This window comes from Pseudonaja textilis, chromosome 4 (assembly GCF_049901715.1).
Source record: "Pseudonaja textilis isolate UNSWEBS1 chromosome 4, rPseTex1.2, whole genome shotgun sequence".
Classification (NCBI taxonomy): domain Eukaryota; kingdom Metazoa; phylum Chordata; class Lepidosauria; order Squamata; family Elapidae; genus Pseudonaja; species Pseudonaja textilis.
The window spans coordinates 71,340,186-71,367,671 of record NC_141993.1 but is presented as its reverse complement, the minus strand read 5'-3'; the positions used below and the strand labels follow the sequence as shown (position 1 = coordinate 71,367,671).

The following is a 27,486-nucleotide window of genomic DNA, read 5'->3' as shown; positions in this document are numbered from 1 at the left end:
TCAAAAAAGCAGTGGAACAAATTTTTGGCAAACCAATTCTTTTTCTGCAGTTACGTGAGTGATGCGAAAGCTGAGGTCTTCTGAAAACAACAGAAAAAAATATAAGGTTGAATTGTGAAGGTCTTGATGATCTCGAGTTTGGTTGTTTGCTTGCAGTTGTTTCACTGTGAAGTAATATCAGTGCAAATGAGTGTGGGGTTTATATATCATTTATACATCATTGTGGTAGGGCTGTGGAGTTTCTTCCTTGGTGGTTTTCTTGGTTATTTTATTCATCAAATGTTTGTCTGGTGTTGATCCCTGCTTACTAGTGCTGGCTGCTGGAGATGTTTTCTAATCTTTGTTTCCCTCCTATATTTTTTATTGTCTCCTTTTGAATGGTGTGCAAATGTGTTTTATCTTGCTATGTCTGATTTGTCTGAATGCCAAGCTTCCAGAAATTCCCTAGTAGGTTTTTCATTGTCTGAATCTTAAGAAGCTGTTTCCCAGATGAAACTGTGGTTGAGTCTGCATTGAGTTTAATGGTATGCAAAGCAGTAACAAATGCTAGGCTCTTTTCAAACGCTAGCAAGGTAGCCACCTTGAATTTTCTTTGTGATAAAAATTGAGTTCCTTGCAAAGAAATCCTTTTGTTCTTGACACAAAAACGGGCTTCTATTGCTTGAGTGGGGTATTGGACTAGACCAGGGATCGCCAACCTTTTGGACCTCAGGGACCACCAAACTCATAATTTTAGATCCCAGGGACCACTAACTGGTTCTGTGGGTGTGGCCTAATTTGTAGGTGTGGCTTCGTGGTCATGTGACTGGCTGGGCATGGCTTGTATGTAAATATTATAAATATTTATATAAATATTGAATTTTTTATAAAAAAGGGCAACTTTTACCCAAAAGCAGGCAAAGCAGGCAGGCAGATTGAGTTGCTCACAGAATCAGATTCATTCAAAAATCTATCTATCTGCCATTGGCTAGCGCAGTCTCTCAAATTTGCTTGCCGTGAGTCTGCACTGAATTTGCTTGCAAGCAAACCTTCAGTCCTAAGGAAAGCAAAGCCGAAGATCTAAAAACTAGCTAGAAAGCAAGAAATCCAACCATTTCCTGCTTCCTAGTTAATCTAAATCTCCTGGCATGGCAGAACAGATGATGATCAGAAAAAGGAAAAACAGCAATTTTAGCAGGCAAGTTTGCCGGATAAGGGGTGAGCGGGGAGCGTTCCTGCGGGCCATGTGGGCTGCACAGCCTTGTGTTTCTGCGCAGCCTGGATTAATTGCTTTGGGAGGGTGCTCTGGGGGTGAGATTTCTCTGCGGCCCATCAAAATTTTCTCAAGACCCACTGGTTGGCGACCGCTGGACTAGACGACCTCCAGGGTGCCTTCCAGCTTTGTTCTGATTGATTGAAGAATACAATAGAAACATAAAACTTTTTCCACAAGTGAGACTTTAATGTACCCAGCCCAGTGTTTCCAGCACTTCCTGACCCAGAAAAATCAAAATAAACAAATGTATATAATCATCTTAAGAAAAAAAAAAGCTGGCTTGATACAAAGTAGAAATCTCCAGGATATTTCCAAGAAATTCCAAGACATCATGTAGCCTTTATTTCTGTCCAGGGGTATCAAAATCCATCAGGTACGTTACTACTCTTCCTCTGCCCAGCCAGTGATACCGATAGGCAGTTCTAAGATAATGTGCAATATCCAGAGCATGAAATCTTTGTTATAATTATCAATTTCCCTTATAGTTCCTTTTTGCCAGACTTTTAAAAACTACCATACTTTGAAGTGGGATGCAGATTAGTGTGTTTCCTGAATCATCAGAATTCTTGCTCCCTGCAGCATTATAGAGCGGGGGGTCTCCAACCTTGGCAACTTTAAGACTTGTGGACTTCAACTCCCAGAGTTCCTCAGCCAGAAAAGCTCTGGGAGTTAAAGTCCACAAGTCTTAAAGTTGCCAAGGTTGGAGATCTCTGTTACAGAGGACCAGATATTAAAACACAAAAACTGTTTAAATAAATATGAACACTTTCAAGATTAATGTAGAAAACTAGTAGTAGAACAGAACTGTGGAATATATTTGTCAACATCCAACCCTAGAATACAAACAAAAGTCCAGGATCATTCTCTTTCCAAAAACTGCTGTTTATTGAATACACAGCATAGTAATGTTGAAGAAAACTAACCCTGAGGTTCCCAAACTTCAGTCCATAGGGGACAAAAATAACTTTTCCAAGCCAAACCCCAACCTCTCACATAGTCACATAGTCCATGTAAACAAGTTCTCATAGTTATGGCAGCCATTTGCTTCAACTTCACACCTGTTGTGATGTCCCTGAACAGACAAAATTCTCCCTCCCTCCCTCCAAGGGATAATTATACTGGGTTGCTGGTTTCCTTGTCATGAATAACTGTAGCTCTCCCCGCTCCTCCTTGGTTCACCAATGGAACCCCAAAATTGCATACATTTTAATTCTTTTATTTATTTAGTTACTCAGCAGAATGAAATGAATTGGAAAAAGCCCATTGCTTTTGTGAAACTCTGTAAGGATTAGCAATTTATGCTTTTAATTCAACCTTTTTCCATATTGACAATTCATTTTATTTTTAGGATAAGAGTCAACAAAAGTCACACAGACACTATTTAAATTAGTTTAATAAAATACGATTCAGATTGATCAAATGTTATTTTAAGAGCAAAATGTATCCTGGAACATTTCTTAATGGCAGAGAGGGGGACAAAAAAGAAAACAGATTATGTAAGCAAGTCAGAATTACACTGTTTTTTAGCAGACAAAAATCACCTTTAGTATTTATGTACATCATGAATAGTAATATTTAATCACAGTTCATTAAGTTCATTTTAATCATCTTTTAGAAACGGATTTGACATGTTTCCCTACCTGAAACTACCCTGGATTATTAATCAAGTCTAAGATACAACAATTTTCCCAAATTGGGTTTCAGAAATGTTGAGCTTCCACTTCATATAATTCCCAGGCTGCTGTAGGACTGTCTGACAGAGAGTCCTCAAGATGTTCAGCAATTCTGCCTCAATCCTGAAGAAGCTCCCATCAGAACTATTCTTAGATATTAATTTTATCTATATACCTCATGGCTCTGGCTGCTGCAACACTAGCCAATGAAATGACCAAAATACAACAAAAGTACTGAAGTCGGTAAACGATAACAAAGGCAGTCTAAACAATGAATACAAAACATGCCACTTTAGATGTGCAAGCAATAAGAACAAGAGAGTTTTTCTTTCCTGTCGGAAAGTCAAAGAAACATAATAAACATTAATTCATGAGCAGACTGAAAGCAAAAGACCTTAAGACACCCAACAGCACCTCCTTCCTTCCTCAAACCATATGAACCATGTGAACCTATGAACAAGAAACATCAATAGTGTTTTATTAAATCCATGTTATAATACTAAGGATTAAAAAAGGAAACATCGATTTTCTATGCAAAATTATTCTGTTGATGTTATGTAACTTTCTAAATTGATATAAAGTTATTGTTAGTTTATAACAATAAAATGATATTGGCTTGATACCTGACTTTTAGTATCTATTAATAATTTATTTATAATTTGTAATTAAATTATTTAGTAATTTAATAATAAATAATAAATGATCTTGCAGAAAAAGAACTTTTTTTCCATAACAACATTTTGTGTTGTGTCTGAACTTCCCTATCATGATCAGGCTTACTGTATAGTTTTTACAAACTAGAAAATAATCGCGCTGAACAACTTAAGATGTTCTTGACAGGGTGATTATACTAATCTGCTTCATGGAGCAATACAGTAAATCTGTTGTCTGTGGAAGAAAATATGCTAACTATGTGATGGCAGACATAAATAAAGAAGGTGATGTAATGCCAATTGGTCAATGATCTTAATAATTATTGTGTAGCCTAAGACATTCTGGACCTCAACAAAGGACAGTACAAAATTAAAATTTATAAGGAAACCAAGTGATTATCACTTTGAATATTGTTTTTTCCATTCATATCAAGTGTTCAAAGATATTTGCTCACTGAGCAATAATGGAACAATAAATCTTTGATTTGTTATCATGAAGAATGTTTTCCAATTTGCTTCTGGCAGTGCACAATAGCCCAGATTTAATAATTAGCTCTTAATTAATGCAGTTCCTAAACAGGATGAGCTATAGGTATTAGATGAGCAGGGGTCACAATTGTTGCAAGTCAAACAGCCCATTAAGCCCATGCAAACACTACTTCTGTTACTGTAATATATCTAGCTTAATGAAAATTATTCAGCCCTCACAAAGGATTAACTTCCCCAGCAAATGCCCATGTTTTACAACAAATAAACTATTTTATAAAAACAAAATAGTGTCTATCAGGCAAACTTGCAGCCAATCTTTTATAGTGTAATACAGACAGAAGAGTAAAAAGTACCTGTAATGATAAAAGCTGTGAAGAAATTTTTAAATGCACCAGAGACAAATTCCTTGTGTGTATAATCACTCTTGGCCAAACAAAGTATCAATTAAAATGCAGTTTCCTAAATTCAAGCTTAATTATCAGCCATGCAAACTATTATTTGCACTGCAGAAGGCTTCAAGATAAAGGAAATGTATTTAGGGCAAGATGTGAATAATAGTTGCAACACAAACATACATTATTGGTATTTTTCCTATCTACCAAAAGTAGCACAGGTATTTAATATGGCCAAAATAAATTGATATTTCTCATAAATCACACATACATTTGGTGTGTTATCCAACTAGATTACAAGATTCTTTTTCTGTCAAACTCAACATACTAATAATCTTAAAACAATGGCAACCATGGTGAGGACTTATGAGAAGCATCAGAAAACTGATAAACAAGTCCAGTTCCAGATCTACATGACTAAGACAAATTTCATACTAAAGGATCTGCTATTGTAGCAGTGTAAAACTTGAACACCAAGGTTGATTTCCAAGTGAACTATAACCAGTGGTATCTGCTAGGGATAAGCATAAAAAAATAAAAAAGGCAATCCGTGGAATTGAAAACCAGCACAACCCCATTGTGTATGCAACATCAGTGTACATTCAACAGGGGCACAACTTCAATCTTGACTATCATCTAGACCTTATTTCCCTGAGAATGTGCTGATTGTTAACCCTTACAGCTACAAAAATCAATGTTATTATTGCAGTGAATTGTTAATTTTAATTATCCAATTCTCTTCTGCATATTTTCCACAATTTGTTAAGAAAATATACTAAAAATAATTAACTATTTCCACAGGAAATTTTCTGTAATGCATCTATGTGCAAAAAAATAAAAATACCTAACCTTAATGCTCTTTTAGTTAATTTGTATTTTTATAAGAGCTTTAAAGGTAATCTATCGCCTGAAATATTTATGCAGTATCATCTTAAATGTTTATGTTCAACCATGCTCATTGTAGTGAAAAAAGCTGTAAAATAAAAGCTATGCATTTCATAGAAACAGTCTATTTCGTTAATATCTATTACTTCCCTTTCTTAGAGTGAAAGAAACGTAGAACACAAATAAAATGTCCAACACAGAGATAAAGTGTAGTTATTCTGAGGCATGGATAGACAAGCACAGTGTACATCTGGAATGCAGTTATACTGCATAATTGTACACCAAATGAGAATTACCTTTTAAACTTAATGTTACAAACAGATGTGGATTCTAAGCCAAGCAGCAGTCAGATAAAAATCCATGAATATCATTTTTAAAAATCCCTAGCTATCCACTATAGCAGAGTTCAATGTAGGCTCTTTAAAGTCTTCCAAAACATCAGCTATTATTAACATTTCCAGAAAACTACTAAATAGTGTTATTCTATATGTTGATCTCTGTTACAGAAGAGTGAGGTCTTGTGTTGATACAATTTCTTATTTTGTTTGTCCATGTCATGACACAATTCTGCTATTTCAACACACTTCTGTGTGCCAGTGCAGATAAGTGGCAAACACAGTTGGCTGGCAGCTGAAAAAAGAGCAAGATATCTCATCAGCAATTATTTTCAAATTAAACAGCAGTGGTCAGGTTAAGACATCCATAATTTCAGCATGAAGTTGACTTGCATGTGCAAACAGGCCCATAAGTACTTAGCATCATTTTCCCTGAAATTTGATGTTCTAATTATCTGCTTATATATTAGATGTTTCTGATAAGGCTCCTGGGGACTGTAGCTAGCAAATCTGAAAGGCACTGTTTGCCTACTACAGTATACAGAAATAAAGTAAAATGCCTTTTTATGTTTGGTTTTCTCTTAACATTATTCTTATATTTGGTAGAAGATAAAAGTAGCATATTTTTCTTTAGATGTCATGTCACCAAGACATTAGACTACTATTTCAATAAAAACACATTTTGCATGCATATTAATCTTTAGTGGATGGTCAAATTTTCACTATGATTACGAGTGCAGAAAAAGTTCAAAAAATATATTTGAAGAAAATAGTGACAAAATATTACTAAACTGTTGCCAAGAAAACAACCTAGATGGGCCAAAGTTAGTCACTGGGATTAAGTTAATTCCAGGCCTGAGATCAGGGTGTCTGGAGCCCCTATCAAGTCTTTCATGTTGGGGAGTGTTTTAGTTCAGACAGTCCTCTGATTTTTAAATGTTTGGCCATCCAGAATCTTCATGGAATTGGTGGCCTTATCAAAACTCATAGGTAGGCAGGTAGGTAGGCAGGTAGATAAGACAAATAGATTAGATAGATAAGATGGCAAGATAGACAGATAAGATAGAATCTCTCTCTACTCAATCCTGATTTTCAAAATACAGTTGAAGTAGCTCTACCATTTTGGCCAACTGGATTATTTTCCCCAAGGAACTTCATGAAAGTTGGAAGGTTTTTTTTTTTTTATGATAGGGTGATATGTTGACTATTTTGCATGCAAGTTATAAACAATAAAAAATGGTCTTCAGATAGTGCTAATTTGGCAAGAAAAGTCCTTTCTGGAGCAGCACTTATTGCAACATTTTTAAAATAAATTATTTTGGTTATCAGTACCTGAGCACCTAATCTGCAGAGATACCTATTCCTCAAACTAAAGTCACTCTTGGGTTGTAATTTGGCTAAATCATCTTCATTCTGACGTCTGATTTTTTCCCGTCTTTTTGCTCTGCAAAAACAAAGGGAATGTTATCAATAAACACATAGAAAGATGAGTGTGTTAGATCTTCAGTGAATGTTATTCTTACATCAATGTATGGATGTACTGTTAGCTAAAGGAAGGGGAGAGCAAGTCAAACATGTTAACAGACAGTAAAGTCAAATACCCTCTTGTCCAATATTTATTATTAAAGGTCAAATTGTAAGTGCAAAGTGCAAGTTTCAACATGGTCAACAACATTTAATCTCTGCGTGTAATCAAAAAAAAATCACCAGGAAACAGATATAATGCAAAATAATAATAATAATAAAAACAGCAACTTTTAGAGAAGTAGTAGCTGCCCTTTTTTAAAACTAACATGGCTTTTAATCAGTAGGATGATGTTGTTCAATGATATATATTTTTAAAAAATCATAACACTAGGATTTCATTTACATTCTTTTGATCCTGTAAGACATACAATATTACAAAGTCACGGTTTGCAATGAGAATCATTACATTTTGTAACAAACACAATCCTTTCAGAACACAAGCTGCCGTGTACCAAGACATCATTAGCTCGCAGACAAACCACCCTTATACAAAACAGAATGGTAGGTATCACTGTTCACATGCCAATTAACTTCAGTGAGCTGAAGGAGCAGACTTCACTTCAAACGGAGTAAGTCTCTTCAATGATGTGGAGTATACATATATACAAAAATTCTGCTCTGCTTGCAGTCCGGATGCCTCGATAAAGAGAGATGTTTGACACGCTGTATGTTCAGCATATGTAACTGTGTTTTCCTGAGTGAACTACTTTTGAGTGCAACTTGAGGTCTATCACCTGAACATGTATATGTACTAGAATACTCTTCAACGGGATTGTTGTTGATCAAGTGCTGCCCAGTTCTGGAAGGAATTTCCTATTCAGATTTCTTTTCTGCAAAACATATTGTAGCAAACATGTTATTGTAACTATGCGCTTATAAGTCCCTCAAAAATGCCACGGTGCAGGACTGAATATTTATGTATTAAGAACTAGCAGACAGAGAGGTTGCTCTTCTGAATAGAGGGTTCAGTTCTCAATTTTCTCCAGTCGCAACTGCTGGAAATCGGTTAACAGTTGCCTGCTACATTGAAATGGAACCACCCAAAATTATTCTACACATCTCCAAAATAAGCTTAACATGACTTTAAAGAACAACTTCGCAAACCATATATGTGATACAGTTTTGCCCATTTTTGATCAGTTTCTCATTATGGCTCTAATCCTTCCCCTTACAAAAGAAAAAGAAATAAAAAAGATGTTAAGCATTTGCTCCCCCTTGCTTTAGTTAAAGAGAAGAGGACACTTCTGAGGTAAATCCTAGTATCAATACCTTTGGGGTGATGGGTGGGTTTTACTTAAAACTGCCAGAACAACATAGTAATTTCTGCTGACTAAAATAATTCTGCGTCACATACTCTAGACTTATATGGATTTTACTATTATTATTAAGGCTGAGGTTGCCATTGGTCCCTAAAGAGTTGTCTAATGAATGCCCTTTAAGTTCCATATTCCACCTGAGTATTCCTACACTATAGGTAATCTTTTTGTAAATGGGTAAATCTTCATGACTAAGAACTCAATTTTTAAGAGGCTAAAAAGAAAAAAGAAAATGGGAAAATTGTCTTGGCTTGATCTGACATTAAGTGCTTCTAGCGGGTTTTCAAATGCAATTCCCACCTTCTTTGATGATCAGCTGTACTGAAGAATAAGATAGGGAGTTTTAATTGAAACATCTAGAGAACATCAAGTTAGGGAACTGGTTAGAAAACTGTATGTAAGCTAAAAACATTTCAATTGGGAGTCAGGTGGCATAAACAAACAAACAAACAACAAATAATTTTTGGGGAGCAAAGCAAGCAAATCCAATGCTCTCAATTCCACACAAATTCTCATGCATTCAGAAGAAAGATTAAAATGCAAAGATACAAAACTGCAGTTCTATACCTATATGTACCAGACCAGTACTTCCGTTAACCACTGAAGAAATGACTTGGAACAAGACTGAATTTCATTGTCTTGGAGTAAGCCTGAATTTTTGCTGCCTCCAAAATTTAATATATAAAAAAATGGTCTGAATTGACAGCATTTGAATTGTCAATTATATTTATAATCCTTTTTTCCTCTATTTCAGATCCTTAAACTGACTCCAGCAACAAAGGAGAACGATGTCTATTTTATATATGTATAATATTAATATATTACACAAACACACACACACTCCAGAACATAGTTCTACTATTTATTAAAAAAAATAGCTATTTCATGTTGAAATATATTTCTCTCCACTGAAATGGCTGCTATAGGGTTACACAGTACGTAGAGCCAGGACTATGAATAACCAAGTCAGATAATATGTGAAGTCTGTGTCAGGGCTCAGACAAATCCACCCCCATTCATTTCTTTGGTCTTTTACATTGCCAGTCTCTTTATAGATTTCTACCAACAATTAGAGAATAGTTTTAACCCTATTCAATCCTGTTTTCATTCATTATGATGCAGCTTAAATTATCCACTATTTTCTTCTCAAAGTATTTCCAATGAACCTCAGGTTATATCTTCAAAATCTAGGAAAGCATTCTGACTTTAGAAGGATGCACATTTGGAATGAACTTTTTATAGTGTTTAAGCACTTCACCTTTCCTACTGCTGTGTGAAAAAAGCCCAATGTTTAACTAATTAAAGAAGATTTAAAGACCAATTAATATTTAAAGAAGAAAAGATACACAATTTCCTCTAAAAGATAACAACAAACCAGTGCAATGTACTTTCCACAGGGTTGCTTCCCTCAAGTATTAAATGAAAATTGCAATTAGTACAAAACATAACTACTTTCCTCCTGGGATGCAAAAGCTACCTGTATAGGTTTTTATAAAGCCCTACTTAGAATCACTGAAATACCCTCAGGACCACCTGCTATAAATACAAATAACTATACAGCTTAATGTCTATGGAGATTCTTAGTCATACAGGTCATGGTTATCCCAAAGGTGCTTTTTCAAGGGGCAACTGGACTTTGTTTTTCCTTGAACAACTTCCTTCCATGAAGTTCCGAAGAAGTTTCTTTGATGAGAAGCAAAATGTCTTCAAGGAAAAACAAAGAAAGTCCAGCTTCCTCTTGAAAAAGCACCTTTGAGACGACTATACAACTTATGTGTCCTATCCATGTAACAATCAGGGAGAGAAAGATAGAAATTAGTATTTTTTGTGTGTTCCACCCTGTGAAACAGTGCCCCCTTCTGAAAGTTAGCTGGTGTCCTCCTTAATCACCTTCTCAAAAATAGTTCAACCTGTTCCAAAGAGTATTCAATCTACAAGGTTGCAGAGAGGATTGTCAAATTTTTTAATTATATTTTTATGGATATATGAAGACTACCAGGGAGTCTTGTTGATATTATTTATTGTGATTCCAAAGTCAAGAGTCTTCCACAAAGTCGTATAGCTAGGGATAAGCTTTTTTTACTTTTCAAAAACCGCAAAGGAGTACATTTTGAAATGTGTTTGAATATGAGTAGCTTGAGTTGGTAGTTAGGCTGTTGGTTTGAGCTCCAAGCTTAGCAATTTGGTTGCAAACTATAGATTATAATTTTGTTATATAATTTTGTTTTGTTCTATGAAAAAGTGCACCAACCACAATCCCACAGGTAGTGTCAGAGTTCCGACAAGCCCTAATCAAATCATTAACCAAATTTAAAACAAACAAACAGGCACCTGTCTACGCAGCAACAAAATTTTAACCCGTCGGCTGCCAAGAAATCAGATCACATCTCAGTAACAAGATGTAGCCACTCAAACTATCAAACAAGCCAAAACCAGACCATGACTCAAGCACCCAGATAAACAACTCTAATCCTAATCTGCATCACACAGTACTTAACTATATAGTCCAGCAACAACAACCAGCCAATTAAATAGTCCGAAATCAGATCACGACTCAGAAATATGTGAACAAACATTCAGACTAATCTGCATCTCATAAAAAGGTATTTAAAGACCTGTGTTCCAAAAGATGAGCACAACTCAAAATGCACTGACAATGTCTCCTCCAATGATGATGAAACACTTGCAACCAAATTGCCAAGCTCAGAGCTCAAACCAATTGCCAAAATACATTTTCTCGGGCTTACAAATTCATCTCACGATATAGTGAACATTTTGATCCTATTAAATCAAAATAGTACATATTTCAACTTTTGCAATCCAAGCATTTTTCTAATATCACTTATATTGTAGGACCACTACTATGTACTTACTCAGCCATGGCTAGCTTCTGCAATTTTTCTCTCCTCTTTGCAGACCAGTTAAGTTCTCCTTCTATGATAGAAAAGATATACATATAATTTAACAGGACATTATTTTTACAAATCTTTACTGTCTTTAATTCTCAAGAAACAGGTATTATAATACAAGTATATGTTGGCCAGCTTTAGTGGCATAAAAATTTAGGAAACTTTTTTATAAAACGAACAACTCCACGGTGAGGCTCATAGAATAAATTTCAGAAATTATGTTTCGACTCCAAAAGACATCACCAAATTTATGGCACTGCAGTGCATTCCACAAAGGACCACCTTTCAAAACCACTAGAAACTGCAATTGGTTCAATAACTATGATTCCTTGCTATAATGAACATATGCATTGTTCATCTTATTGCATACCCGCCACGTGTTGTAATTAAATTTTGGGATACAATTCAAAGTGTTTTAACGTATCAAGGCCCTTATGGCTTGGCCCCATACAGGATTGCCTTCTATGCTATAGTCAACACCCTCCCCTATGAATACATTATATTTATCAAAAGAAGTCAACACTCAAAGAAACTGTACTTCCTTCGGTCCAAAAGCTGATCAAACAGAAAAAACATTTGTCTATTTCCAATGCAACCTAAGTTAGTACTATTTTGAAGTTTATTAATTGGGCTCAACTGTAGTCTTTCTTTCAAGTAAACACAGCTGTATAATGACCTTTGAAGTGAAACTGATTAAACTTTTAATAAAATTAATAGAATTGCAATTTCAATATATTAGATAAAAACTGTCGTATATTATCTGTAATTTAAAAGAAAATACAGAACTATCAAGATTCAGAATCTTTACATTTTTATATTCAAACCATCAGCAAAGAATAGCTGATGTATTTTATTCTAAAAGAATGTGATATTATTTCAAGATAGAGTTACCACTTTTGCACATTGCTGATTCAAAGATGCAAGTGTCAAAACAAGAGAGCAAAATATTTACCTCTGAATAAATTCACAAAGTATAATGCGACTACAGCAATAAGGGCCACTGCAAGGCAAAAATAAGAAATTACATAAAGGAAAATAATATATCATGAAAATTAGCCTTAATATGCAAAACAAAAATAGCATATGCACAATTTTCACATGAAGAGTACCAAAGTGTAAATATTTGATGTCGCAGCTGGCTTCTACAAGGGAAAGTTTTTTTTTCCCCATATGTGAGACTGAGGCAATGTGAAACTCTGAAGATGTACTGACAATTTCCATGATGACTAACAGAGACTAGGAGTACAAAATCACATGAAAACTACATCTTTGTCAAAACAAGGACAGAGTTCTGTAACAACATTTTCTCAGAGCATTTCATTCCAGTTTATAAAATGCAATAAAGTTATTTTAAAGAAAAAAGGGAGGGGACTTCCTTTTTATTTGAACAAATGAGAAGGATGAGAAAAACATCCATTAAATCGGAATTTGTCCTGCAAGCAATTTCTAAAACTATTTCACGAACTATTGATGTTGTATAATTCCTCTATATACAGCATCAGTATATGCCTTTCACAGGGCTTTATACTTACAGCACAAACAAGAACTGAAGAAAATTTCTAGGAAGAAATATCCTCGGGAATCCAATATCACCCCAGCAGCAATGGCAATGATCGCAAGACCCAAATTCTGGATTGACTGCATGCTGGAAAACAGAAAGAACATTCCATAACCCCAATTAGTTTCCAACCAGCACAAAAAAGCAAATTTAGAAAGGTACCTCTGTTTTTTCTGTAAAATTTTTGTTGGCTAGTAAGATATAAAATATCTTACTAGCCAACAAAAATTGTATTTGTGTATTAAGATCCAATACATAATTACCACTTAAAAGGAAGGCTGAAGTAGAAAGAAATCACATCTTCACAGAAAATACAGTCTCACCTGCTGTAATGAGAATTGTCCAATCACACTTGGCCAATAAAGAATTCTATTCTATTCTATTCTATTCTATTCTATTCTATTCTATTCTATTCTATTCTATTCTATTCTATTCTATTCTATTCTATTCTATTCTATTCTATTCTAATAACCACCTTGTAGAACATAAAGAAGAGCTGCAACCAAGATAATGGTCAGATAAAAGAAATCTAAGCTTGAGGTAGAAAATATCTCAGGGAGGACCCTCCCTAGTTCTCACAAAGATAAAGGGAGGTGGGTGGACTGAAATGTGCAAGATTCGTGTTGGCCCTTCTATAGAGGTGACTGGTGAACCAAAATTATGAATTCTATTTTTATTATAAGGTTAGCGTAACAAATCTAACAAATCTGCCTGTGTTTCCGCCTCCCTCCCTTTATCTTCATGAAAATTAGGGAAGGTCCTATCTGATACATCTGTTTTCAGTTTTCTTCCAGATCCTAGAAAAAAAGCTTCAAAACTCACACATTAGTCAATTTCCTAAAGTACTAGTCCCATTTTTCAGACTCACAGGAGTGTCAACAAAAATAGGCTGTTTAATCAAAGGAAGAGACATGCTGTGTTCTTATGAGACCTAAACAATCTTCTTCTGAACATGCTGTGTTCTTATGAGACCTAAACAATCTTCTTCTGAAGCATTTTTTGAAGCTTGCATGAACACAACTTTTACAATCCCAGGCAACAATGTATTGGTAGCTGTGAAAGGTCAAGGAGGCCTTTCACAGGGGGATATGTGGGGATATATATTCAGACATCTGCCCTTGACGTCAACACTCATGTCTCTTGTCAGACATTTAATGTTGGAGAAATGAGCACCATTCTTAGCAGTCTACTGGAAAGAAAGAATGGATTTGGAGTAAGATCTGACATGTGTACACATTGGTCAGATGTGTCTGCGTACAATCCATTTATTTTTGGCCTGTTACACTTCAATCTGGTCATGTTGAGAGCAATTCACTTTCAATCAGTAATGAAACACAAAAAAAGCCAAACAGATTTTGAATCAGACCTAGAATATCTTAATCAAAGAGAATGTCCAGTACTCAGAGCTGTATCCAAGCACGGAAGCACCCTTACTTTGGAACATTTGCATAAAAAAAGGCAAACAGTTTGGTTAACCAAATAGTAATCTGCTAAGCATCTAGAATAGTCAAATACTGAGTTACTAATAAAATAGCAGGGGACTATAGAACAGTTATGATCAGTAGTTTGAAAATGATATGCAACAAGATCCAAAGATCTGTTACTTACAATCCGTAAGCAGTTCCCAGCTGGTGTTCTGGTACAACAAAAGCAACCATTGGCCATAAGGCACAGGCAAGCAAGGAATAAGCAACTCCAAGCAAACACTGTAAGGTGACAATAAAGCATTTATACAAGTCATTAAGAATGAGCTAACCAAAGTTCCTGAGGGACAAAATTGTATGGGGTTAATAAATGTCATTCTTCTATTCTATTACTAAGTTGTAAAGCTGCTTTATTCGTTTATTTTGCAGTTAACTAGCAACTACGTGCAGCTGGCGACCTAAATAATGCAACAGCCAATAGTATCTCAAATCATTAGATACATCATTATCATTAACAACTATTATCTATATTGGCAGTATCACATGTATAGGAGAACTGAAGCCCTCCAGATCTTAGGGACCAGAACTCTCATTATCACATCCTGATGATGTTGCCTAGGGTTGACAGACAGTTCAGCAACATTTGCAAGACCATGCTTTCCCAATGCTATAGAAAGCTTGGCACCTGGATTGTAAATTTTGGAGGAAGAAGTTTGGAATTTTTGAACAGTATTGTTAAACTGTGCCCTCCCAGGTTTGCTGGAAGCCTATTCATCCAGCTAGCATAGCCTTATAGCACTTAAGACTTATATACTGCTTCATAGTGCTTTACAGCCCTCTCTAAACAATTTAGAGTCATCCTACTGCCCCCCAAAATCTGGGTTCTCATTTTACCGAGATTGGAAGGATGAATGGCTGAGTCAACTTTAAAACTCCAGGCAGTGGGCCTGTAATCCTGCATTCTAACCACTGCACCACCACAGTTCTTATGTTTGGAGTCCAAAGGCATAGGGATGCATTTAAGGGCAAAGTACTGGACATATTTTGGCTTTATTTTGGAAAAATAAGCCTGAATGAAATACCTACCATTGCTATCCAAGGATTCCAGAAAGTAAAGGCCAACATAAGGTGAGAAGTTAGAGTTCCCACCACTGCACATATAACCCATGTGATGTTTCTTCCAACTTTATCTACCAGAATTCCAAAGATAGGGGACATTGGGGCTGATATAACATACACAATGCTGAAATGGAAAACAGAAGTGTCATGTCAAAGCAATGAGATCAATTTTCCCATTACAGAATAATTCTTCTTTCCTTCACCATCCTTTTTCCCACTGAGAAACCTTTGAACTATTCATGACTTGATATATTAAGATATGCAATTTACTATCAGTAAACTCACAAAACTCTAAGATTTTTAAGTCTAAAACTAATTTAGAACATACAGCACAATAATAAGGAAATTTTGCACTTCCTTTCATGATCTTATTTCAAGGATGACATTAAAGTGTCTTTGGAGGCACAAGCTTGAAGTAGACTGCTCTCAGGGAAGTAATCGTTAATGCAACAACGAAACAACTTAAAATTAATATCACTGACCTGTTAATCAAACTTGCTGCTTGAGAAGAAAATTTGAATTTCTCAATGAAGAAAACTCTGTAAAAAAATCAATGATACTTTTGTAGTTCTGTATCCGCTTAGGCTGTAATTAAACTGCATATCTAGCAACAAATTAACATTACCGTGAACTAGTGACAAATCATAAAAACATTCTTGACTTTAATAAATTATTCTGCATTGTATATAAGCATCCACTGATGTCTTCCAGAGAAAGAAGCACTATGTGTAGCATATATGACTGTTGAGTAGTGAGTGGGAACTCAGGGAATCATAGTCCCACCCTATCACTCTAGATAGAATGTATAATAAATATAAGCAACACTGTGGAAAAAGCAGTCACATTACAGATAGTCCTTGTCTAGTAAGCACAATTGGGCCTGGAAACTCAGTCGTTAAGTGAAGCAGTTCCTCAGTGAAAGGTGCTGGAATTTCAGATATGATTATAAGTCCCCTTTCTCCGGAAGGTCATAACTTAAATCAGTCATAAGTAGAGGACTACTTGAACTGCTATCCACATTAGGTAAGAGCATTATCTTTCTACATCTCTACTATCAACTGTTACATTCAATGTAAAAAGGACAAAAAGCAGGCATATCTATATAGAAAATATTTGGATAAGTAAAATCAAATCAGATCCAGGTGTTTGACTTCAATTCACATAATGTTCTAAAATCATAAGCAAAGTCATAATTTAGGTTCAAAGTCAAAAGCATTTCCTTTTTGTCTCCTACATTGTTTTGAATTTTTCTGATGTTTAATTAAAAGAAAACACATTTTAAAAAGCAAAAACCACATTTAAGTACACACACAAACATATTTAAAAGTCTAATAGAAATATAATAAAGTATAACAGCCAAATAAATCTGATTTCTTGATAATATGCACTTACTTTCCAAGTCCAATGAAAGGGAAGACAGCCACATAATAACAAACACAGATTAAAAATATGAGCCATAATGACAATGAGAAGTCTTTCACATCAGTTATTTTTATCACTTCACCTTGAGAAAAAAAAAATGCCAGTGTTAGCTATGCAAAACTGTCTAGTAAGATATGGCTTCAAATAAATGTTTTAACTCTCCATTTGTTAAACTAACAGAACTGAGTTGCACCATTAATGGTGCTAGTTTCACCATTAAGAATATGATATATCCCTTGACAGGTATGTAAAAAGTCAAATTCAAAGAATTATGAGCACACTAGATAATTATGACAGTTGCAGGATAAGAAAGATTCATGAACATATATTTCATTGGAGAAAACAGGCCACAGATTCTTCATGTTATCAGCAAAAAGCTCCACAGCAAGGGAAGAAAAATTGCTTACTTTCCCAACTAGAGTGAAGTCTGGTACTTAAACAACACTTTATGGCCAAGATGAGCAAAGTCAACCATTAGTTCAAAAACTTGACTCCTATTCTCAGTTTACGCATACTTAGAGGAGGGAGGGCAATGAAGGAGACCAACATACCAGTTTTCCCTTGTTCTTTGCAAAGAATTTTCTCTGCTCTTTTGTCCAGGTAAGCAAGAATAAAAGCACAAACTAGTGAAAAGATACATGTGGTACCACCTGCAGTTAATAGAACAGAAAGCAAACTAAGATTTATGTCATAAATGAACATAAAATTGGTTTACAATTCTACACATTATAATATAAAGTGCATAAAGTACAGTATATAGATAGTATAAAGGAATGTGGGAAGTAGAAAGTATCTACAAATAGCTTTATCAAACCAATTGCTAAAAACATTAGCATTGTGTCACCACAATATTTCAAATGAGGCATTGAAAATGAAGAACCAGGTACAAAATTGCATGGCAAATAATTTTTCACACCAGGAATCACACTTAAGTCTTAAGTGGCTTGTTGGGGGAAAGAGTACAAAAAACAATGGGGCAAAGGAAGTGGTTTGAATCAATATCAAATCAGAATGACATTGCATTTAAATTAAATGTGCAAAGCTTTTAATCTCAATTTTTTAAATAATGTTCTGCTTTTATTATATGAAGTGTTACAATATAGTGGCAATATTTATTTCATTTTATTTATTTTGTCAAGCGATTATAAGATAACAGGTATAAGTACAAACATAGTTATGAATACATGAAATGAATACATATAAGAAAAAAAGCAACAATAGGACAGGAACAGAAGGCACGTTGGTGCGCTTATGCACACCCCCTACAGACCTCTTAGGAAAGGGGTGAGGTCAATAGTAGACAGCCTAAGGTTAAAGTTTTTGTGGTTTGGGGAAGAAACCAGAGTCAGGTAGAGCAGGTAGAGCAGCGGTCTGGTGGGCCGTGATAAAATTTTGGTGGGCTGCAGAGAAATCTCACCCCCAGAGCACTCCCCCAAAGTAATTAATTAGGGTCCAGTTAATGTGAGGTAGATTGAAATTACCAAGAAAGATAAAAGCATGTGGGCATGATGTTGCCATGTTAGTAGTGAATTTAGCTTGTTTTCATGTTCAATGTCATAATCAGGCGCTCTGTAACATAATAAGAATCGAAATGTGATATTTAAGGACAGTTCACAGACGATCTCTCAGGAAGAGCAAGCTCCTGGGTAACTTGGATGTTTTTTAGGTGTAGGAACTTTTTATAGAAGATAGCAACACCACCTCCTCTACGGATTTCACAATCTGATCGGTAAATATGATCGTCTATTACTGTGGTAATGGAGTCAGGGAGAGATGCGTTGAGCCATGTTTCACAGACAAATATGATGTTGAATTTAGCCTTATTTAGTAAGAGGAGAAATTCAGGTATTTTATTTACAAGGCTTCTTGCATTGAGTAGTTTGCATTTAAGGCCAGTTGTAGTTGGAATTGAGGTAGTTAGGGGTGGGCAGGCCTAGTTTTGATGGTGGGTTGGTTATCTGGAGGGGATGTCGGAGCTAAAGTGAAGGCTTTTGAAGCCTTCAGGCAAACGCTAAGACTTCAAAATAGAAATCCCTAATTGATGAAAGTGGTATCTCCTGCAATGCATGCTGCTTGGGGAATTCTGAGAGTTGAAGTCTATACACCTTTAAAAACAGCCAAGGTTAAGAAATAGTGCAATCTGATAAAATACAAGCTTGATAAAACTGAAAATTGATAGTTTAACAACAGATTTTTAATTCCTGAAATAAAAAATAATTATTTTTCTAAACGATAAAAATATTTACTAACCTATCAAGAGTGCTATGCCCAGAGTTGTGTGGCCTGTAGAACTAAACAGATCTTGAACTTTCCAGTACACCCATCCCATCATATTCATATTCACAGTGCTCCCCTATGAAGAGATAATAATTAAGCTATATTGATTTATTTTCCTTCACTGTATCAAAAAGCAGCAAGCCCACAATTTGTAAATAGCCTTTAATTTGAATCTTCTATATAGTAATCAGAAAGGTTTCTGTATCTTTTTTTCCTTCCAATCAACAGGTAATGTTCTATATTCTACGTTTTTCACTTTAAGCTCTACAAAGCACATATCTAATTATGCCCCACACTTATTCCAGTAACTTAAGGCTGTGTACATATTTTTTTTTTTTACAATAACATTGTGGAATAATTTGGGCTGAAAAAGTATAGCTGGTCAATATTATCAAAGCTATGAATAGACTTGAACCTGGCACTCCATTACTAGTCCAACATTTTAACTATCGTTCTAGTTCTGGTTCCCATCTTTATTCATTATTCTCTTATCTAAATTCCAAATGTACTGTAGCTGTCTTAGTACAGTGTGTACTGCACACATTTTTAGGGAATCTTTGAAAAAACACTTATTAGAACATAGTCCTCAAGTGGAACAGGTACAATTACACCCATTTTGATCAGATGCTTGGAATACTCAGCCATAATATATATTCCGCTAGGCCATCAACATGTAACCTGCTCCCCCTCCCACAGTAATTTGGATTATCACCCATAAATCTCAGTCACCATCAGCTATCTCCGCTAGCAATCAGGGCACAATGCACCACTGTTTATGTTCTTCGTATACAATTTGGAATTACTTTAAGTGCACACAATGATTGTACACACATACCTGGTATAAAAAAATCGTTGCAAAAACCAGACTCTAACTTTTCAGTTACCATTTGATGTCTCCAAATGTCAGCACATTCCCTCCATGTAAGGGCAATGGGGACTTTACGTCAAATGAATGTTGGAAGTGTAAAAATTAAAGGAGGGACTTTTTATTATCTAAGGTGGACATGTGATAAAGCAAAAAAAAATAGACTATGATTCATATTTTAATACAAAAATGAAAGGACACTTTGATTTCTAACATGGATGAATGGTTGCAGAAAGTGATGGAATTGGCTGAAATGGCAAAATTGACTACTTTGATTAAAGAAAAGAATATGTACTTTTGTTTCCACATGGAGACCGCTTCTGAACTTTGTGCTTGAAGTAGAAAAGAATGAAACTTTGATTTTGGTCTTTTCCTGTTAGACTGATAGATCTTTATAGAAATGGCTTGTTCATATTATTATGAAAAAACAAAAAGCTGTGATTTGATGTTAATGCCTTATTTTACTGCAATAGATAGAGTCGGAAGTCTATGTTTCTTTTTCTTTTTTTTCTTATCTTCCTCACTTCTCTTCCCCCTCTTCCTTCCCACCGTTTTCTATTTACTTTTGTAGTTTGTATCTTTTTATCTTATAACCCAATAAAAAACAGATGTAAGGGGAAAGGAGAAAAGATGACAGTGCAAAATCAGTTTTACTGCTGATCCTCAGCTTAACTGATTTCATTTAGAAGTCTTAATGAAACAATATTCTCAACTAATCAAATGCCTTTTTAAAAACGCCTGAATTATTACTTGATAGATTCATCTCATATACAGACATGGAAACAATTATATTAAATAATAATTTAATGTAGCAATTAAAAAATTAAAAACAAAACTGGGTGTTTAGACTTACAATTCTAGCCATGCTGAGTTGCAGTCCAAAAACAAGATTTAATTCTTTTCCTTTAAACCAACTTACAGCATAGGTATTCTGTGCCACTGCTAAGGACTCACCACCAATCCTAAATGAAAGACATTCATGAGTATGAATAGTTGAAGCTACACGCATGAAGAAACCCACACTGTAACTATACCATTTGCAATCCATGCTGATTTGTAAAAAACTTTAAAATAAAACTGAAATAATGTAAAGCTTTTTGCAAACTATTTCTGATTTTTAAATACATAAACCTTCATTGGATTCTCTATTTTTAAATGAAATACAGCAAATATTTAGACACGATATCCAAACTTACCCAAATACAAATCTGCCAAATTCCATCAGCCAAAAAGCATTACATATTGCACCCATAGCAAAAATTACCTGTAAGAGGAAGATGAATCTCTTTTCAGTTAATTACAGAAATTATGTCACAGGCATGTATTTCAACTCTGTATTTGCATAAAACTGATTAATACGATATCACAGCTTTGGAGAAATTATGAATTTATTTTTCTGCATAAAATTGCCATGTGAATTATATTACCAGGCAGTTACACTGATATGGCGAAAGAATGAATTGTTTTGAGCAACACTAGATTGTTAACACTGGAAGGCCATGATTTACAATTGGGGTGGCATGCCTTTTTATGGTATAAGGAAAGCAAAGTACATGGGTATTTTAGGAGACATTATATTCGAGATGCTTTATTGTCAACATGGCAGAAAATAAGGAAACATTATATGAAAATACCAATCTGATTATCAACTAGAGGCATTTGCATATCCAATTGTTGTTAAAATGGAACACAGTTAGATAAAGTGAAATTTTAAATGAAAAGGGTGAACTCAAATCAGAGCAAGAATTAGATGAACAAGAGATAAATATGAATTCGTATTCATGTGCAAATAAATTCTAGATATGATAAAGACAGTAAGACAGAAGGGTTTTATAGAGAATTTACTGAATTAGATAAAATGTTAACAGGTACTGAGGAGAGGATGATTAAAAAATTATATGGTTATTTACTAGGAGTGAAATTAGAAGAATAAATTAAAGAAACAATATAGCCTGGGGGAAAATATGGATATGGGATAGATCTGGAAAAATGGCAGAAACCATCGACTAGAAACTATAAACTAACAATGTCGACAGCTTATAATTTGTATAAGATGTTTTACAGGTGGCATTTACCCCCAACAAGAATAGCAAGGATGTTCAAGGATACATCAGCAAAGTGTTGGAAATGCCATCAGACACCTGGATCATATTACCATATGTGGTGGACATGCATGGAAGCTAAAAGATACTGGATTAAAATACACACATGGCTGGAAAAAATGACGAAACAGCATATAGATCTAAAACCAAAGATATTCTTATTGGGAATTTTACCTGAAGGTTACAACAGAGAATTGACATATGTCATTATTAATGTTTTAACTGCAGCTAGAATTGTATTTGCTCAAAATTGGAAAAATTAGAAAATTCCGATAGAGGAGGGGGTGATTAAGAAAATAATGGAATGTGCAGAAATGAGTAGATTAATATTAGCAATTAGAGAACAAGAAGAAGAGTACTTTTAAGATATGGGATTTATTTTACCAATGGTTAGATAGAAAAGTACAAAAATGAAGCATAATGCAATAGCAATGATGTTATAATTGATTATTCTGGAATGAATTATAATATGAACTATAATTAGTAAGTACTAAGATTTGTTCTAAAGGAAAACGCAGAATTGAAATCAAAGTCTAATGATGATGTAATAATAATATAATATGACATGGAAAGTAATGTAATATGAATGTAAATTCAAACCTAAGAGAAAAAGACTATAGATATTGTGTACCAACTGACACACTGTATAATTGAAAGAAGACTTTATTTGTTGTTTTATGTTTGTTCGTCTGTTTGTTAAAAATAAAAATATTTTTTCAAAAAAAATTGCCATCTGTTTCACTTACTTGTCCCACACAGACGAAACAGCTGAATATTATTGTACCCCACCTGGAAAGGAGTTTGAATAATTTAAAGTCAGCATTGTAATTGGGAACTGCCTCCATACAAAATGACACTAGAAATGAGGTAAAATTCTCCTTTAGAAGTGAATGGACTAGATTGAAGAATCTTTTCTCTCTTCTGGATGTAATTATCTGAAAACTATCATTTATTTACCTTAAAAAAGTACAATCAATAATCATAAAAATAGATCAAATGTCAAATGTATATTCCATTTTCTTCCATTCATACTAGGGGTGGGATTCTACCAGTTCGCAACCTATTCACTAGAACTGGTTGTTAACATTCTAAACAGTTCGGAGAACCGGTTGTTAGAAGAAATTACTGGCCTAATCCTGTAAGGAAGGCAGGAAGGAAACATTCTGGTGTTGCTTACAGAAACTGCCTCTCCATTAACTCTTATTACATTCTTGGCAGGACTAGACTTCCTGTCTCAGGAACTTCTCTGGAGTTTTTTTCTCTCCTTTGCTCCACCCAGTCACATGACCACCAAGCCACACCCACTGAACCAGTGGTTAAAAATTTGAATCCCACCATATTCATACACATTAATTTTTTTGGGGGGGTGGGGAACCCGCCCGGGAAGGAGAGCCACATGAAAATCCAAAAAGGGCAATAGAAGATTTGACTGTTAAGGAGAAAAAAATAGAAAATTAGGCCAGCTGGGAATTAAGTAAGGAAAAAAAAAGATACAAAAACCCATTTAATTGACTAGATAAGCCCTCTCTTGGTTTATGTTGAGGATAATTGTAGGATCTAACTGAAATAAGCAACACAGTAAGCTATTTCTTGATATCCTCAAAGAAAAATGTTAATTTAAATTGATAGAATTCAAACAAGAAAACCAAGATTCTGCTGTAACATGAATGTATGTATTTGGATATAATCTTATGTTACAATTCTGAAACTTCGTGGACAACCAAATAATCGCTTACAAGATACAGGTATAATTTTGAATACATGAGATAGATACTTATAGGAAAAATAAAAAACAATAGAACAGGAACGGTAATGATTTGGAAACTTCATGGACAACCAACTAATCGGGGGTAAACAGAATGATAGAGCCTTAATAAAAATCCACTTTCAAATAGTGAACAATTCAGCTGTGAGTTCTTGCAAAATTATTAGGAAGAAGAGCTTGCACTTCCAGGCAATTGCGGAATTCAAAATGTACAAAATGCATAAATTCAAGAACAGAATCTTCCAGAAATGCCTGGAAGATTCAAAGTTCCCTTTGCAGTAAGCAGTTCTGATTTTCTAAGTCTCTGGAAGTAACCATCCAAACCAGAAATGGGTTGAGAGCTTCTGGATATGGTGTTTTCAACAAGGCAAGCCACTTTCAGACTTTTCCTAACATGCCCCAATCCATTTACAGTTTGGATTATATATCCCAGATCAGATCACCCGGACCTGAAAAGTTTTGGCATGGTCTGGAGGGAAAAAGAAAGATCCAACATTTCTCAACTGCTTCCTTTTTAAAACCACGAGTTTTGCAGATAGAGTACTCCACTTTAAGCATCATATTAATTTTAATGAATGGATTTTTTGAACTCTAGCAGATAAGGCAACTAAGGAAATGCTAACATTTGTCAACTAACCATACGGAAAAGAAACATGAACTACAGCTCATATTCGTGCCGCCATTTAAAAAAAACATATAAAATGGATCTAGCAGTTATCTTCAAGAAAAAATGGTCATAATTACCTTATTCCAAAGATTCTGTCTATCAAAAAGCCTCCAAAAAAACATAGAAACACATTAGGCCAGGAATACCAGGCATACAATGCCATGAATTCAGCTGTGTTTATTTTCATATCCTAAATAGAAGAGAACACAATATTTAAGCACTGCTTTAATTTTAAAACTTTCTTACAGAATAATCCATCCAACACAATATGGCATTGCAATATCAGGTCATTCCTCTAAAAATTTCTATCTTGCTGCAGGGAAAGATTAACACTGGTATCAGAAATAAAATACGCAAATATTGTTGCATAAATAAAAAATATATAGCTTAAAAAAGATAGTAATCAGGTAGGAACTAAGGTGTTCTATACATGGATTCTTCAGGCTCTGCAAAGAAATGATAATTCTATTCCAGGTCCTTGTACAAAACAATCCATATTTTTTGTCAACCTTGCATACTTTGGCTTTGTATTATCTCCCTGCTTCAGAGGATGATGCATTTATCATCAAAACAACTACAATAAATAGCCTTGCAGCTGACTTTTAATTTCCTCATTTCTTTTCTTCACATTAAAGATGCTAATGGCTAGTAATCCGGGTCATTTATGGCAGGGGTCGCCAATCTTTCAGACCTCAGTGATCACCAAACTCATAATTTTAAATACTGAGGACCAGAGGCCCTGGGAAAATCCCCCCCAAAAAGGTCTGTAGGAAAATTCCCCACCCCCTTTTCCCACCGATTGATCATTCTTTATTTGGGATCACAGGATACCAGCTCCAGCTCCGTTCTCAGGGTGAGAGAGAGAGAGAGACTCTTGGCTTCATGCAAAGAAAGCAGCAGTCTTTCTTTCTCTCCCCCAAACTCCGCCAGAAATGAGTCTTTGTGAGACTTGTCGCACCAGCGCAGCCTCTTGAAGCAGGATGACTTGCAGGGTCCCAAAGACTCATTTCTGGCAGAGTTTGGAGGAGAGAAAGAAAGACTTTTGCTGCTTTCCTTGTGTGCCCGCCAAAAGCAGAAGAAAGAAGCGGAAAGCAGTCCAGTGTCCAGACAACGTGCATAGAACAAATGGGGCAAGTTCCCCCCTCCACCCTTTCCCCCTCCCCTCACTAAGTGTTGTTCGCAATACAAGCGACACAAGCCTTGTGAGATTTCCACGCAGCTTGGATTAGTTAGTTAGTTTACTTTATTGTCATTGAACCTCATACAACGAAATCAAACACCATCTTCAGTGCACATCATGACCATGAAAATAAACACACACATCCTTCACATTCCACATTAATTGCTTGGGGGGTGCTTTGGGGTGACATTCCTCTGCAGAGCACCAAAATTTTCTCATGGACCACCAGTGGTCCCCGGCCCACTGGTTGGCAACCACTGCTTTATGGCATACGCTATAATTAATTTTGAACAGACAAGGTACTCCTCTTATGCTTTAAGATGAAATAAATAGAAAATGCCTGCATTTTTGGTTTTTTTTCTCCTGAAGGAAAGGTATGTATTCTTAGACCATTGTGATTACTGATAATTGATGCTTAACTGCTTTCAGCAACAATCTCTAGTATAATCTATCTGTCATTTAGGGACAATTAATATCCTGATTCTTCAGAAGAACAATTATATTTCATTATATTTTAAATAAGTTTTCATTATCTGGTGCTTATTTGAAATCATTTCTGGTTGTTAAAACATAAACAAGTTATGAAAATTCCTTGCTATAATGGAAAAAAACAACGCATCCCAAGATTTAAGCAGAAAAAGTAGTGAAATTCAACATATTTTGCTCTTCACTCACCCTCTGAACTTGAGCCTGCAGAGCTGCTGGGTTGTCATAGCAAAAATAGCTGCCTACGGAAGAAAAGAGCAGACAACTTGTGTAAAAAAAACATTCTGAAAATGCTTGTGTCAACAACCTATGCGGGTTATTTGGAATCCACAAAAAAAATTAAAATATCCCCTACTAAATGAGAAAATTCATTTATTTATTAAATGTATATCACTCCACCCTCTTCATTTGTCCAGGATGAAAAAAAAGAGAATCAAAGCTAAAGGAGACCTGGTTAATTTCCAAGTGATGCCAATACCTCCAAACCCAGCATCAACAGCAAATAGCAACTTTCCAATCATGGCAATTGATAAAAAATAACCATGAATGCCCTCTCCTCCTAGCCAAAACTCATCAATGACTAAAGTTTGCTTTCTCCCATTATGCTCCTTTCGTTTTCTGTCTTCATTGATCCCTTCCAGGAAGAAGGAAAACAGCCACGCAGGCAAAGCACAGCTCAGCCCATTTGAGTCGCCCCACGTCTAGCGCTGCCCTGAAATAATTTAAGAGCAAAAAGGGAGCGGCAAAATCAATACTGTCTGGCGTGCATCCGTGACACACTTTCTTTACACCCTCGCACAAGGACTTAAGGAGAAACTTTATTCCGCACAGCCCCTATTCAACCAGGAAGACAAGGATCACCGACCGAAGCCCAGGAAGCACATGAGCGCCAGCACCAACAGCCGGTGGGCCAGCCGCTGCGGGTCGCACAACGCCGGCAAGGGCTTGCGCGCAGGGTCACCATGGTCTTTGGGCAGCGATTCCTCATCCAGCAACGCCCGTTCCTCTTCCTCCATCGCCGCCATCTTAGACAACCCCCACCCCCGCCGCCGCCGCCAACAAAACACTAGGGATCACGTGATCCCCCTTCACATGACGTGACCACGCCTCACGTGAGTCTCGGCACGGTAAGCAGAAAGGGAAGGCCCGGCGATGGGCGTGGCTTAAAATTTCAAGCGATGTGGCCC

General features: G+C 35.6%; 1 protein-coding gene across 2 annotated transcripts; it reads right to left on the bottom strand.

Annotated features, from left to right (window-relative positions):
- Positions 1-3,424: 3,424 nt before the first annotated feature.
- On the bottom strand, positions 3,425-27,344 carry MFSD1 (major facilitator superfamily domain containing 1). Of its 2 annotated transcripts, XM_026705842.2 has the most exons (17): positions 27,165-27,344; positions 26,489-26,541; positions 24,711-24,823; positions 22,948-22,990; positions 21,296-21,363; positions 20,953-21,061; positions 19,208-19,310; positions 17,509-17,607; positions 16,928-17,039; positions 16,018-16,074; positions 15,503-15,659; positions 14,601-14,698; positions 12,967-13,079; positions 12,387-12,434; positions 11,399-11,459; positions 7,015-7,126; positions 3,425-5,977 (listed from the first exon to the last, which is right to left on the bottom strand). In XM_026705842.2, the coding sequence occupies exons 1-17, from the start codon at positions 27,322-27,324 to the stop codon at positions 5,918-5,920; spliced, it is 1,566 nt and encodes a 521-aa protein (XP_026561627.1). In that variant the 5' UTR covers positions 27,325-27,344; the 3' UTR covers positions 3,425-5,917. The 2 variants fall into 2 exon arrangements, with proteins under 2 accessions (XP_026561627.1, XP_026561628.1); XM_026705843.2 differs by lacking the exons at positions 3,425-5,977; positions 7,015-7,126 and adding an exon at positions 7,286-8,039.
- Positions 27,345-27,486: the final 142 nt, after the last annotated feature.

Bases quoted from the DNA above. Each gene is read 5' to 3' on its own strand.
- MFSD1 (XM_026705842.2), bottom strand. From the start codon at position 27,324: ATGGCGGCGATGGAGGAAGAGGAACGGGCGTTGCTGGATGAGGAATCG. The intron at 19,311-20,952 runs GTAAGTCTAAAC...ATCTCTTCATAG, and splicing joins AACTCAGCATGGCTAGAATT to GGGAGCACTGTGAATATGAA. The intron at 11,460-12,386 runs GTAAATATTTTG...TTTCTATCATAG, and splicing joins CTTTGTGAATTTATTCAGAG to AAGGAGAACTTAACTGGTCT.